The sequence below is a fragment of the Lipotes vexillifer genome, unplaced genomic scaffold (assembly GCF_000442215.2).
Source record: "Lipotes vexillifer unplaced genomic scaffold, Lipotes_vexillifer_v1.1 scaffold920, whole genome shotgun sequence".
Lineage (NCBI taxonomy): Eukaryota > Metazoa > Chordata > Mammalia > Artiodactyla > Lipotidae > Lipotes > Lipotes vexillifer.
Window position 1 is genome coordinate 2,685,292 of NW_006783413.1, and position 12,217 is coordinate 2,697,508.

The following is a 12,217-nucleotide window of genomic DNA, read 5'->3' on the forward strand; positions in this document are numbered from 1 at the left end:
TCTAAACCTCCCAGGATGTTTCTAGTACAGGACTTTGCATAGAGTAGATGCTCAGTAAATATTTGCTAAAGGAATGGTTTTGAAAATAAACAGAAACATAATGGGATAGGTGGATTTTGCCATCTCTGTCTCGCCCTCAACTCATATGTGCATTTCAAAGAATACAGTAAATGAACTCATTATCTGTGTCACTGCAGCAGTGAATAATCTTTGATTTCTTGGGGTTGTCAGGAGTTGTGCTTGTCTTCTAAGAAGTGAATTTGGCTTCCTTACTACTGAAAAGTTTCTGTGCTGACTTATTTCTCTAGAAGACACACATGCTTTTCTCAGTTCAGTTAATCTGTGTTAGTATTTTACACACTTCTACTCCTTCAGTAACGCAGTAACCCTGTTTGTCATTTGGGTATAGGGAAATACCTCTGCAAGTTAAATAATGTAATGTCTCACATAATTGTGCCTTTCCTAATCTGGGTGAAAAGGACAGAGGACTAAGCACATGGATTGGAAGTTAGAAGGGAGCGCTCAGAAAACAGAGTCACACGTGCTGCAGGAGCAAGAAGTCACCCTAGAGGACACAGGTGAAGATGGCATCTCTGAAAGCTTCCAGCTTCTACAGATTGACGTGGAATGTGAGCATCGAGAGGAGATGACTACAAGCAATGCAGTGTGGCGCTCGGTGAGTGGAATGGATTGTTTATGGTCACGGGCTTTGAGACGATGGAATGTTCCGGAGACCCCTGTTCTAAGGATAGATATTGGTAAAAAAAGACGGAATGAGTTAGGCGTATTCCCAGGGATGAGTTTCCTGGCTTGTTTCAGTTCCATTTGAGTCATAGAAAAAGTAAGTAAAGTTAAGAGGAATTTTTGTACACCTCAGAAGGGTCAGGAAATCTCAACCCTGTCCCTAATAAATTTACTGTGACCTTGGGCATGTCACATCTCTTTTCTGGGGTTCTGCTTTCTCTAAACGCAATCTAGTCCTTTTTTTTTTTAACATCTTTATTGGAGTATCATTGCTTTACAATGGTGTGTTAGTTTCTGCTTTATAACAAAGTGAATCAGTTATACGTATACATATGTTCCCATATCTCTTCCCTCCCATTTTTGTTTTTAAGACTAATACCCTTTTTCTCTCCTAACTTTAATCTAAATTTAAAAAATAATTAAGTAACTATTTCTAATATTCATTTTCCTTTTTGGTGCTTATGAAGTTCTCAAACAATTTTGTTTTCTGGATAACATAAGAAAAATGTCCAAAGAAAACAGAGACACTGGGAAAAGATAGTTGCAGCAAAGAAGAGTAAAAGAAGACAAGAGAAAGAAAGAAGAAAAGCCAACCGTGTAGAAAATTCAGGTAACAATAAATCAGATTGCTGGTGTAATTATATTTATTTCTTAGCAAACTGGTATCTGCCTGTTCCTAGGAGAGTTAGGGATAGTGTTTTTAAGTAAAACAAACATCTGGGAGATAGGACCTATTAGCCTATTTTGTTGGGAATCAAAGTATCAAAGAGAGCAACATTTGAGGCTGCCTTTCAAATAGAAGCTGTCTAGTGCATGTATGTGTTTATAAGCTCAGAAGTAGAAAGAATGATACCAACAACAGCCAATGTTTATTCAGTACTGTGTGCTAGGTTCAGTGCTAAGAATTTTACATGGATTACCATAAGGGTAAGTACTTTTATTATCCTCATTTTCTAGGTGAAGGGATTGAGGCTCAAAGAAATTAAATAACATGCCCAAGATCATATAGGTAATAAATGAACAAACTGAACTCTTAGATCCAGCAGTGTGCTCCAGAGCACTCATTTCACCGTTCTGCTATACCTAAACTGCCTAATGAATGAATACCTTGCATGAGCTTCCAGTTTCTCTTCATATGCAAAAATTACTCACCTGGCTGGGGAGATTTATTTCTTACTGAATAACATTTTTCAGTTTTTCCATGTTTATTCCTTTCTGATATTTCTACTCTAGGCATCTACCCCCAGCACAGCAAACGTTTTCTGAGATCCTTAACCAAGGAAAGACTTTTGGAAGCCAAACACTCAGGACCAAGACTCTGTATCGATTTGAGTATGACCCACCACATGTCTAAGAAGGTAAAACATCCACTGAACTCTGAATTCCTGCTCACCTGAGGGAGGTCCAGGTGGGAACAGCTTTCACAAAGAACATGACCAGCTCCAGCTTCTATGATTCTCTGGTAAACCAGCAAATGTGTTTAGTTTTCTACACATGGCTACTAAGTTCTGAGATGGCTGTTGTAAAGAATCAGGAAGAGAATAGACATATGGTTTAGTTTAAAATTTTTTCCTTTATCTTCTGTTTTGAGCCCACTGCCTTTGCCTCTGTGCTTATGGTATCCCCAGTCTAGATGGAGCCTTTCAGGTTTAATTCTCCCGAGATGAAATCTTTGGCTTTCTGCCGGGGAGAGGAATATTTGCCTGGTTGCATGTTGTGGGGAGATTACCTGGTGGGAGGTCTTTCTACAATGTGTGTGTTTTAAAAAGCCGCCCATTTACCCTGTCGGTGAAGGAGGGATTTTTCACCCTATGATTCTGGGGATGGCTGAACACACAACACTCGACACTGGACAGATAAGATCGATAGCAGTTTATTGGACACATATACTCAGCCCGAGGGGAGGGAGGATGACACTGGACATCATGCAGGGCCATATGGGATTGCACTCGGGAACAGAATGAACAACCAGGGGCCGTGGGGGGTAGGTTTTGTAGTATCAAGAAATTAGATTCCTACAGGAAGATGTGATTGGTTTGCTGTAATAATTCCATGGGCTAGCAGAGAATTAAAACCCACTACTCAGGGATAGCAGGGACACTTTATCAAAGGAATCCCTTTGATAAAAAAAAAAAAATTGTTTAGCTAGTGAACCTTATCCATGGGAGCAGAATTGGGAGGGGAACTTGCAGTTAGGCCATTCAAGGCCTCTCATTTTCACCAGATATCAAAGCGGCACACAATATTGGGCCTTGATTTTAGGACTTACACCACAAAAGAAATCTGTGTTTTCCAACGTCCCTGTTATACATGCTAGTGTTTGCATGTTTTTCAGAGAAATTAGGATCTAGGATTCTTCCATGGAACCTCTAACTATAGTCCTCTGAAAAGGTCAAATAAGAATTTTCTAATGTTTATATTAATTGAGATTTCAGATTAAATCAAATCCAAAGCTTTTTTTCTTTTCCTGTACTGAACCAAATCAGGCCAGATTGTGAAACTACCTTTCTATATGGGTGATATCTCTAATAAATCAGAATGGAAAGTTAAAACTTCCAAACCTGTGACAGCTCCTGAAGTTAGGGAGAAGGTGCCAAGTTTAACTGATGGAGTATAAAAACGTCTGCACAGTAATCTAATCTCTTTTTGATAAACAGTAACCATCACGTGGTAAGATTTTTTTTAATATATAAATTTATTTATTTTATTTATTTATTTTTGGCTGCATTGGGTCTTCGTTGGTGGGCACGGGCTTTCTCTAGTTGCGGTGAGCGGGGGCTACTCTTCATTGCAGTGCACGGCTTCTCATTGCGGTGGCTTCTCTTGTTGCGGAGCACGGGCTCTAGGCGTGGGATTCAGTAGTTGTGGCTCACAGGCTCAGTAGTTGTGGCTCACAGGATCTAGAATGCAGGCTCAGTAGTTGTGGTGCACGGGCTTAGTTGCTCCACAGCATGTGGGATCTTCCCTGACCAGGGCTTGAACCCGTGTCCCCTGCATTGGCAGGCGGATTCGTAACCACTCTGCCACCAGGGAAGCCCACATGGTAAGATTTTAGGTAAAAGCTAAAAGAAAAATTTTATATATATATATGTATATATTTATGTATACATATCTATCAGCAGATCCAGAAGGAGGGAGAGGTCTTGGTTTTCTGGGCTAGTATCATTACCTTAACTTTCATCTATAAGGTGTGATATCATGGGATGTAACACACGTGTATACATGCATGTACTCACTCCTGGAGTAAAAGGGCCATTGAATTCATGAGCTTTCCCAGAGTAGTGTTCAGTGAACTTACTGAGTAACCATTTGTTGATAATGAATTTAGAAAGAGTGGGCATGTTCCTACCATAAATTGTCCTTACTTCTTCGAAGGAATTAAGTAGACTGGCTGGACAGATCCGAAGGTTGTATGGCTCAAATAAAAAAGCTGACAGGCCATTTTGGATCTGCCTCACTGGATTCACCACAGACAGTCCCCTGTATGAAGAGTGTTTGAGGATGAATGATGGATTTTCTAGTTATCTGGTAAGCCTCATTTTGCATATTATTTGGATTGTCATCTGAAAAGTAGGTTGGAGGGGGTAATAGTAAATTTTTTTTACTTTTTCACATTTCAATGTAAAAAAAAATTTTATGTTTATATGTTATATGTTTTCACTATTACAATCTTTAAAAATTTAGAACCTCTCATCAGTTCTTATGTTTTAAAATTTTTATCCTTCCACTGCATTGGCAAACTAATATTACCAGTATCTAGGGCTGTATTTTGTATCCAGTGTATTGTATGATAGACTGTGTACCAGGAATGTTTTAGGGACATGCCATGATTCCTTTCTTGTTCTTAGTAGTGCAGAATTAGGGAACATGAATTTTGGGGGAAAGAGAGAGAATCCTTATGGAAGTAATATGGATTTAAGATGAGTTTTATGGAGTACTAAGTTACTTTCAATACTTTCTCTAGGATCTCTTAAATGTAGTGATTGACATACAGGCAAGAATCCAGATCAGTGGCCTAAGAAGTGCCACTAAAAGTGCCCTTGTGTGTTTGCATTATGTAGCTGAGACTGGGTAGTGTGGCCTTTTCCAGAGAGGTCCTCTGAGGCAACGAGTGTGAAAAGTGCCCTATGTGGTGCTGCACAGTTAGTCATGGTTGCTGTTACCTTAATGATCCCTCCTGTAACACAGCCATTCCCAGCTTTACTTTTCTGTATGTGTTTTATGATTCCTGTATGTGAGCCAAACAGATCCACTCTAAGAGCCTTGTAGTTCAGTTCCCTTGCTTTCCTGTCTTCATGCTTTTCTTAGGTGATTCCCTCCACTTTGAATACTTCTTTCCTTTTGTACGTGTGTCAATCTCACCTCTTCAGAAACCCAGTTCCAGCATTCCCTTTGCTAGAACATTGTCCCTGGTGTTGTCATTCCCTCTCTGTAGTCCTGGGGCATGCTCCCGGTATGTCTCTTAGGGCCTCATACCACTTTCTGTCTCATTTTGTAGGGTCGAATGTCTGTACCTTTCTACTTCTGCTACCCAACTGAGCACTTTCTGAGAACAGGTTGTCAGACATGTATCCTCTTGATGTACCTGGAGCCATGCCTGATAGAAACTACATGCCCTGTAACTAGTTGCTACAGCGTGGGCTGTGTCTTAACCTAGTTCACACTACATTGGATTGTTTACATTTTTCAGCTAGACATAACAGAAGAAGACTGCTTTAGTTTATTTCCTCTGGAAACCCTTGTGTACCTGACTCCTGACTCAGAACATGGTATGTACTTTACTGCATGCATTCATGTAGCACATTGCATCCAGCCCTTTATTTCATTATTCCCGGGGTCAGAGTTTGTTAAAGCCACCCAAGGTGTATCCAAGAAAAAAAAGGAGTGGACGTTAATTGCACACCTCTTATGGACAGAGACCTCACTGAATGCTTCATATTTGTCCTGCCATGTGCACACAGCTGCACAGATTTAGGGTCTCCATCCTCAGCTGGAGCTTGTTAGTTACCTGGTAATCCTCGTGAGTTTTCCTCGTCACCTCCTCACATTGACCCTTCTCAGATTGATGTTAGATAAATATTTTTTTCCCAGAAAATCATCTGTTTCGCATAATTTTCAATTTTGTTGTATTAAGTTGATCTCAGTATTCTCTTCAATTTTACCTTCCTTTGACATTTTGCCTGCTTTCTGAATCCTAATGATGATTTGAGTTTGCATATCTGATTAGATATGTCTAATTAATTGACATTTAATTGATCTTTTTAGGGAATTAGCAAATCTAATTAGCAAATCTATTATCTTTTTGTTTTCTGTTTCATTAAATTTCTACTTTTATCATTAATCATTCTTTCCTTTTACAGTATTTGGATTTAGAAATTATAAAACAGATTGACCTCAGTGGCCTTCATTTTTTCATTAGCTCTTGAAGATGTTGATCTAAACAAAGTTTACATCCTTGGTGGACTTGTGGACGAAAGCATTCAGAAGGTAGGTGTACATTTTAGGCCTGACAACTACATTTTGAAAAGTGGCGCTTTCTTTTAGAGAAAGAAATCCTTGCCCTGTCGTAATCTTAGGCCAAAAGGCCTAAAGACTCAGAGGCAATAGGAAGTAGGAGCCTATTCTGCCTAGGTTGGGCCTCCTACTTGCCAACTTCCCTCTCTTCTCATCAGCAATGTCAGCAACACTGACCTGACAGAATCCAGTCAGGGACTGGAATGGGAAGTATTTGGTAATTACATAAATAACCATTATTGAACTCCTTTCTTCTCTCCTCTCTTCAGTTCTGCAAGGATGACTCTGATCTTGACCAAGGAAGCTTTGACTCAGCATTCTTACCAGCTGTTTGTTCTTTGTGAAAGAGCAGTTTGTTCCTTCTTAGGCCATCTTCCCTGTTGACAGAAGTCTTATCCCATAATCTCTACCTTAGTAGGACCATCCAGATTTCTTTTGTTGAATTGGAATTTTATTGGAATAATTGGAGTTTTGAAATATGTTTCTATTATACAAATATTTGTTGAGATAATTTTTAATATTAGCATATTGCATAGTTAATAAATAATGATATAATGGTTAAAATGTATAAAAAGGAGCAGAGTGAAAAGTAAGTCTGCCTCTCATCCTTGTCACCCAGTATCCGCTGCATGAGGCAACCATGGTTTTCTTGTGTATCCCTCTTGATATAGTCTGTGATCACACAAGTATGTGTTTATGGGTATATTTTATATATATATTTTTTCATATATGTGAGTGTATTTTTTCATGTATATATGAGATACATACACATATTTGACACAGATGATACTTAACTGAATTGCATTTATTCTAAAAAAGAGTTCCATGACTCCATAGTGATAATCTAAAAAATGGGCAGGAGGTGGGGGGAGGAGAGAGCTCTAAAGAATGCCAGTTAATAAATGAGAAATGCATAATAGAATTGAGAAATCATCATTTTGTCACTCTCAGTGTAATCATTGATTCAGGGAATTGACTGAACGAAAGGTTGTGAGGGAACTGACTATTCCAAGTGGTCTCGAAGTACCAGCCCACAAAAGTGTACCATTACAATAAAGTGATCTGGAGGTCACCATCTTAACAAATGATCAAACTTAGAATCACCAATAGTGACATGTGCCTCCTGATGTGATGGAATCTCACCTGTGAAGTATTCTTATTAGAAAATGTTTAAACTGAATTTAATCATAAACAGATCCAGGATGTGAGACATGCTACAAGACACCTGGACCAGACTTTCAAAAAAGTCAATGTAATGAAAACTGAAATAGTCATGGGGGCTATTTAAGGTTAAAAGAGATTAAAGAGACATAACAACCAAATACAGTCTTCCACAGCAGAGTGACATCCCCTTTTTTGAAGCAGACAATTCTAGAGGGCCAGTGAGCAGTGTATGATCTGTAGATGTGCAAATTTAACACACTGTCCTCTTTTTATTTTCCACCATTTAAACTGAAAAATAACTGGCACAAAGATTTGTTTAGTTGTTAAGAGTTTGGCTTCTTCACAGAAATATGCTAAGAACAAGATTTCTTCAAGGGGAGTCATTTTATCTTTAAATGTTCAGAGAACAGAAACTAGACTATAAACTCCTTCAGCGCGGCATCCAAGTTTCCTACTAACTTTGAATTCTGTACTTCAGTTCAAAGTGATTATAAGGGAATAGACTTAAAACATGATCATAGCTAATATATGCAAAGGAGTGTTATCCTTCAAAGAAGTCCTTTGAGTAGCTGTACCTTTATCCCATCTGAATTGCGGCACTTAAAACATTTTTGGACGTCCTCTTTTGGAATTGTGTTTCATGTGAATCTGAGAGGCAGGTAGTCCAGTGTCAGAACAAAGAAGGTGCTAGGCCTGCTTCACACTGTTCCAGTTGGTTAGACCATACTCAATATGGGACAGTAAATGAAAAGACATTGACAAGCTAGAACAAGTTCAGAAGAGGTTGACCTGAATAATGAAGGGACTCCAAACTAAATCATAGTCAAGGAAAAGTCAACAGAACTGAGGTTGTCAGTCTGGAGATGAGAGGATTCATAGGGCATGATCCCTGCCTTCAAGTGTCTGAATGGCTGTCTTGTGGAAGGGCCATTTTACTTGCCTGGTGTGGCCCTGGGGGAACAGAACTAGCACAGATGACTGGAAGTCTCAGGGAAAATAGAAAATTTGCCTCAGTATCAAGAAGATTTCCTATGAACTGCTACTATCAAAATTGAAATTGGTTACCCGAGGATGCATGAACTCCCTGTCACAAGGGTTGTCCATTTAAAGCCAGAGGCCATGTGGGAAAGTTCATAGAGGATAGACAAACATTGGATGGGTGGTTGGAGTGGAATAGTTAACTACCGAGGTCCCTTCCAAACCTAAGTATGCTAATTTTCTCAGTAATCTAAACCTTTAATCCTGAAATTACAAATAGGTAGATGACCTTCCCAGAGCTTCTTACCAGGTAGTGAGTGTAATTTAAACTTCAGTCCATGACTCAGGGACATCTTTAAAGGGACATTAGTTACTGTACTCTGACACTAAATGGCCTCAGATTGTTGGATTTTTTGAGTTCTGCCTTCTTTTTCTAGTTTTCAGAGCCTTTCCTTTTCATTGGGCTATATGCTGTCATACCTTAACACTGTCTTGTTGCTGGTGGTATACCTGACTCGAATCCTGTCTCCCTTATTTCTAATTTGCTGCTACCAATTGGCTATGACTGAAAACTCCAGATGTCCAGAATTGGGTCATACTGAGTTAGGGCCAGGAGTGTTCTCCTCTCATTGGTTAGACGGCTTGGATTTTTGGATGCAGATTGTGGCTGCAGATGTGCCTCTTTTTACTTATTTCCTTGGTTGTAAGTAGTAGTGAGTGGAAGCCAGCAGATAAATGAATCCCAAATAAGTGAGGTGTTGCTGCACAAGCCATTTTTCCTTATCTACATTTTCTTCCATTCTACCATAGGCTACTTAATTTTAATACACTTATTTAATTATGATTACAGATGGAAATTGGGGTGGTGGTACATGAGGATTCTTACAGTTTGCTCTGCATATTACGAGACTATCTTTGTGTATTATTTTTATAAGAAAAATATTTGTGATTTACAGAAGGTGACATTTCAAAAGGCCCAAGAACACTCTGTCAAGACTGCTCGCTTACCAATCCAGGAATACATGGTCAGACGCCAGAATGGGAAAAACTATCATTCAGAGATACTGGCCATCAATCAAGGTACTGCTCACATGGCCCATGCTTAACATGTATTAGTTCTGCTGCTGCTTCTTTGCATTGTGTTTCAGTATAAACGGCCCTTGAAGCAGTCTCCTCTGTGACTGATGTGCTTGGACTTTACTGTATGTACTTTGTGACATGTATTCTGGCCTCTCAGAGGCAGTTTTTATTTTCTTCCTGGTTCCCAACTATGTTAAAGATAGTTGAATTTGTTCCCTTGTCCTAGAATGCCATGCCTTCAGTCTGTCATTGAACAGTGAATTCCTATTTGTCCTTCAGAATTCAGTTCACAGGCATCTTGGCTGCTCCCCTCCACATCCCAGGCCACGTCAGGGCCTGTTTTGTTCCCATTGTACTGTGTTCCTCTCTGTTGCAGCACTGTCCATTCACAGGCCTGTATCTCTCAGTGTAGGCCGAGGTCCTTGTAGGTAAGCAGGGCCTATGTCTTTGCCTCTGTCTCCGCAGGATCTAGTATCGTGTGTGGTAGAGTTAAGTTTGTTGAATAAAATATTCCAGAACACTTTTTTCCTCATTAGTAATTTACTAGTTCTCTTTTTCTTCTGTATGGTCACTATATTTTCTGTTTACCTTTCTAACAGTGTTTGATATCCTGTCCACTTACTTTGAGACTCAAAACTGGCCTGAAGCATTGAAGAAAGGAGTTTCTTCCAGAAAAGGCTATATTCTTCAGAACTCAGTGGAATGATGGACAGCCTAAGATTGCAGCTGCAGGAGGTTAAGTTGCTGGAGTTGCCTTGACCAAAGAACAGATCAGAGGATGGTCGTGGTACTCGTTTGCCTTTACTTGACATCTTGACTCTTCACTGGGATAGGAGTTACTAACAGGGACCATATTTTATGCTCTTTTGTATCTCCCCTAGTGCCTGGCTCACAGGAAGTGCCCAGATATATGTTGACTGACTAAAAAGTTTACATAATAATGAATTAGCCCTAAAACTACATGGCTTTGGATATGTTAATTCATCTTCTGTACATCTATTTGTGAAATACCTACTCTTTAGAGACAGCTTAAATAATCAAGTAAGTATTATTCTATTGAGTCTAATTTTCACTACACAGGCATCATAAAGTTGTATGACTTTCTCCAGCCATCTCGATCATGCTGATTTTCCCCAACTCAAGTAATATGTTGTACATAGGCTTTGCAGGATCAGCCTTTCCTAACCTAGCCCTGCTTTAAGCTCCCCCATAGCACTTTTTTCCATCTATGGCTTCTACTCTGTCTCCCCTATTCTGAGTATGAGCGTGGAGGGCTTCTCTCTCCTGAACAAGTAGCCTCCTAACAATTTGTGGGAGTATCTTTGTATCCTTCTGAGCCATGTAAAAACTAGATTCTTCATATATACTTGTGATTAACAGGTCAAAATGAAAAGCAAAAACACAGTATCGATAAGTCTAACTTGAAAAGAGCCAGAAAATACATTGCGTCTGACACAAGCATGTTAGGTAACCTAAATCTCAGTGATCTTTTCTCATGTCCTAGTCAGGTAGGACTTCAGTTACTCTGGCCAGTTTGGGTTAGTAAACTTGATAACTAAGCTGCTAGCAAATTCAGAAAATGTATTCTATATCTCAAAAGAGCCAAAAGGTTACTTCTGTGCTCTGTCCCCTCCCCTTCACAATTTATTCCCTCAAGAGCTATGATCACTTGATAAATTATATCAGTTTACTACTTAAAAATGGCCCAGTCTTCAGGAAACATCTTTAGGAATATATGCTGCTGTTTGGTCTTTATCAACATATTGAATGGGTTCTATAATCTCTGTCATCCAAAAGGGACCTCCTATAGATAGGCTTCAGGGTCTGTAACTCTTATCATATATATTCTCAGGGAGGTCTCTGACCCCAGAACCATTGACCTGGATCATCTGTCAGGCTTCATTTTCACCTTAACAGGCTTTGCTTAAAATGCAAATTTCCTCTCCATCACAAACCTCTACTATTTTTTCAAAACCCAGGCAGGTAGTTTTTTGTTTGGCTTCCTGGAAATGATCCTAACAAAGTTAAGATTTGGCTAGACTTGGAATCAGAGATCCTAATCATTGTATTATCTACAGAACAACAAAAAACTAGACATGTCCAAAATATCCTATAACATGAAAATGAAATATTATACAACTATTTAATTTTTAATAGCAATCATGAAAGAAATATATTAAATGTTGTTTGAAGCAAAGTATATAACAAAGCAGTATATAAAGTATAATCCTGTAGTTCTAATTTGAAAAATAAACATTCACAAATAGTTGAGAATGTAGGCCAAGTTAAAGTCTGTGCCTCAGTTTCTTCAACTGGGAGGTTAAGTGTCTTTGCAGTTACTAAGACTAAATGATTTAATCCATGCAGAACACTTTTGGAACAATACTTGATACGTGATAAGCACACGATAATTGTTAGCTGTTACATACTCACCCATTAAACAATAGGATTACAGGTGGTTTTTGTTTGCTTTATATTTTCTACGTAGTCTACATTTCCTTTGGTGAACATGTTTTACTATCAGAAAATAACCGTTATTTTAATGCTCACTTCCAGTTTATTATAGAAGCTGCACTCTAGCAAAACTAAGGGAGTTAACATCAAATAAACCATAATAGTAACTTTTCATAAACTTTATTGTAAAAAACAAAAAACTACATCATTACTTTATAATGATTTGTCTCACCCACAAGAACATGAGTTGCAGCCAGTAACTTTTTTTTTTTTTTTTTTTCGG

The 12,217-nt window shown here is 38.8% G+C and overlaps 1 protein-coding gene across 3 annotated transcripts; it reads left to right on the forward strand.

Moving 5' to 3' along the window:
• The first annotated feature begins 447 nt into the window (after positions 1-447).
• TRMT10B (tRNA methyltransferase 10B) lies at positions 448-10,435 on the forward strand. Of its 3 annotated transcripts, XM_007456010.1 has the most exons (8): positions 448-676; positions 1,246-1,354; positions 1,978-2,102; positions 4,120-4,272; positions 5,435-5,513; positions 6,164-6,231; positions 9,357-9,480; positions 10,080-10,435. In XM_007456010.1, the coding sequence occupies exons 1-8, from the start codon at positions 497-499 to the stop codon at positions 10,184-10,186; spliced, it is 945 nt and encodes a 314-aa protein (XP_007456072.1). In that variant the 5' UTR covers positions 448-496; the 3' UTR covers positions 10,187-10,435. The 3 variants fall into 3 exon arrangements, with proteins under 3 accessions (XP_007456072.1, XP_007456073.1, XP_007456074.1); XM_007456011.1 differs by lacking the exon at positions 4,120-4,272 and having other exon boundaries at positions 497-676; positions 10,080-10,186; XM_007456012.1 differs by lacking the exons at positions 1,246-1,354; positions 1,978-2,102 and having other exon boundaries at positions 497-676; positions 10,080-10,186.
• The last annotated feature ends 1,782 nt before the right edge of the window (positions 10,436-12,217 follow it).

Excerpts from the sequence above, each read along its gene's own strand:
- TRMT10B (XM_007456010.1), top strand. The coding sequence starts at position 497 with ATGGATTGGAAGTTAGAAGGGAGCGCTCAGAAAACAGAGTCACACGTG. Across the intron at positions 1,355-1,977 it reads CAACCGTGTAGAAAATTCAG|GCATCTACCCCCAGCACAGC; the intron begins GTAACAATAAAT and ends TTTCTACTCTAG. Across the intron at positions 5,514-6,163 it reads GACTCCTGACTCAGAACATG|CTCTTGAAGATGTTGATCTA; the intron begins GTATGTACTTTA and ends TTTTTTCATTAG.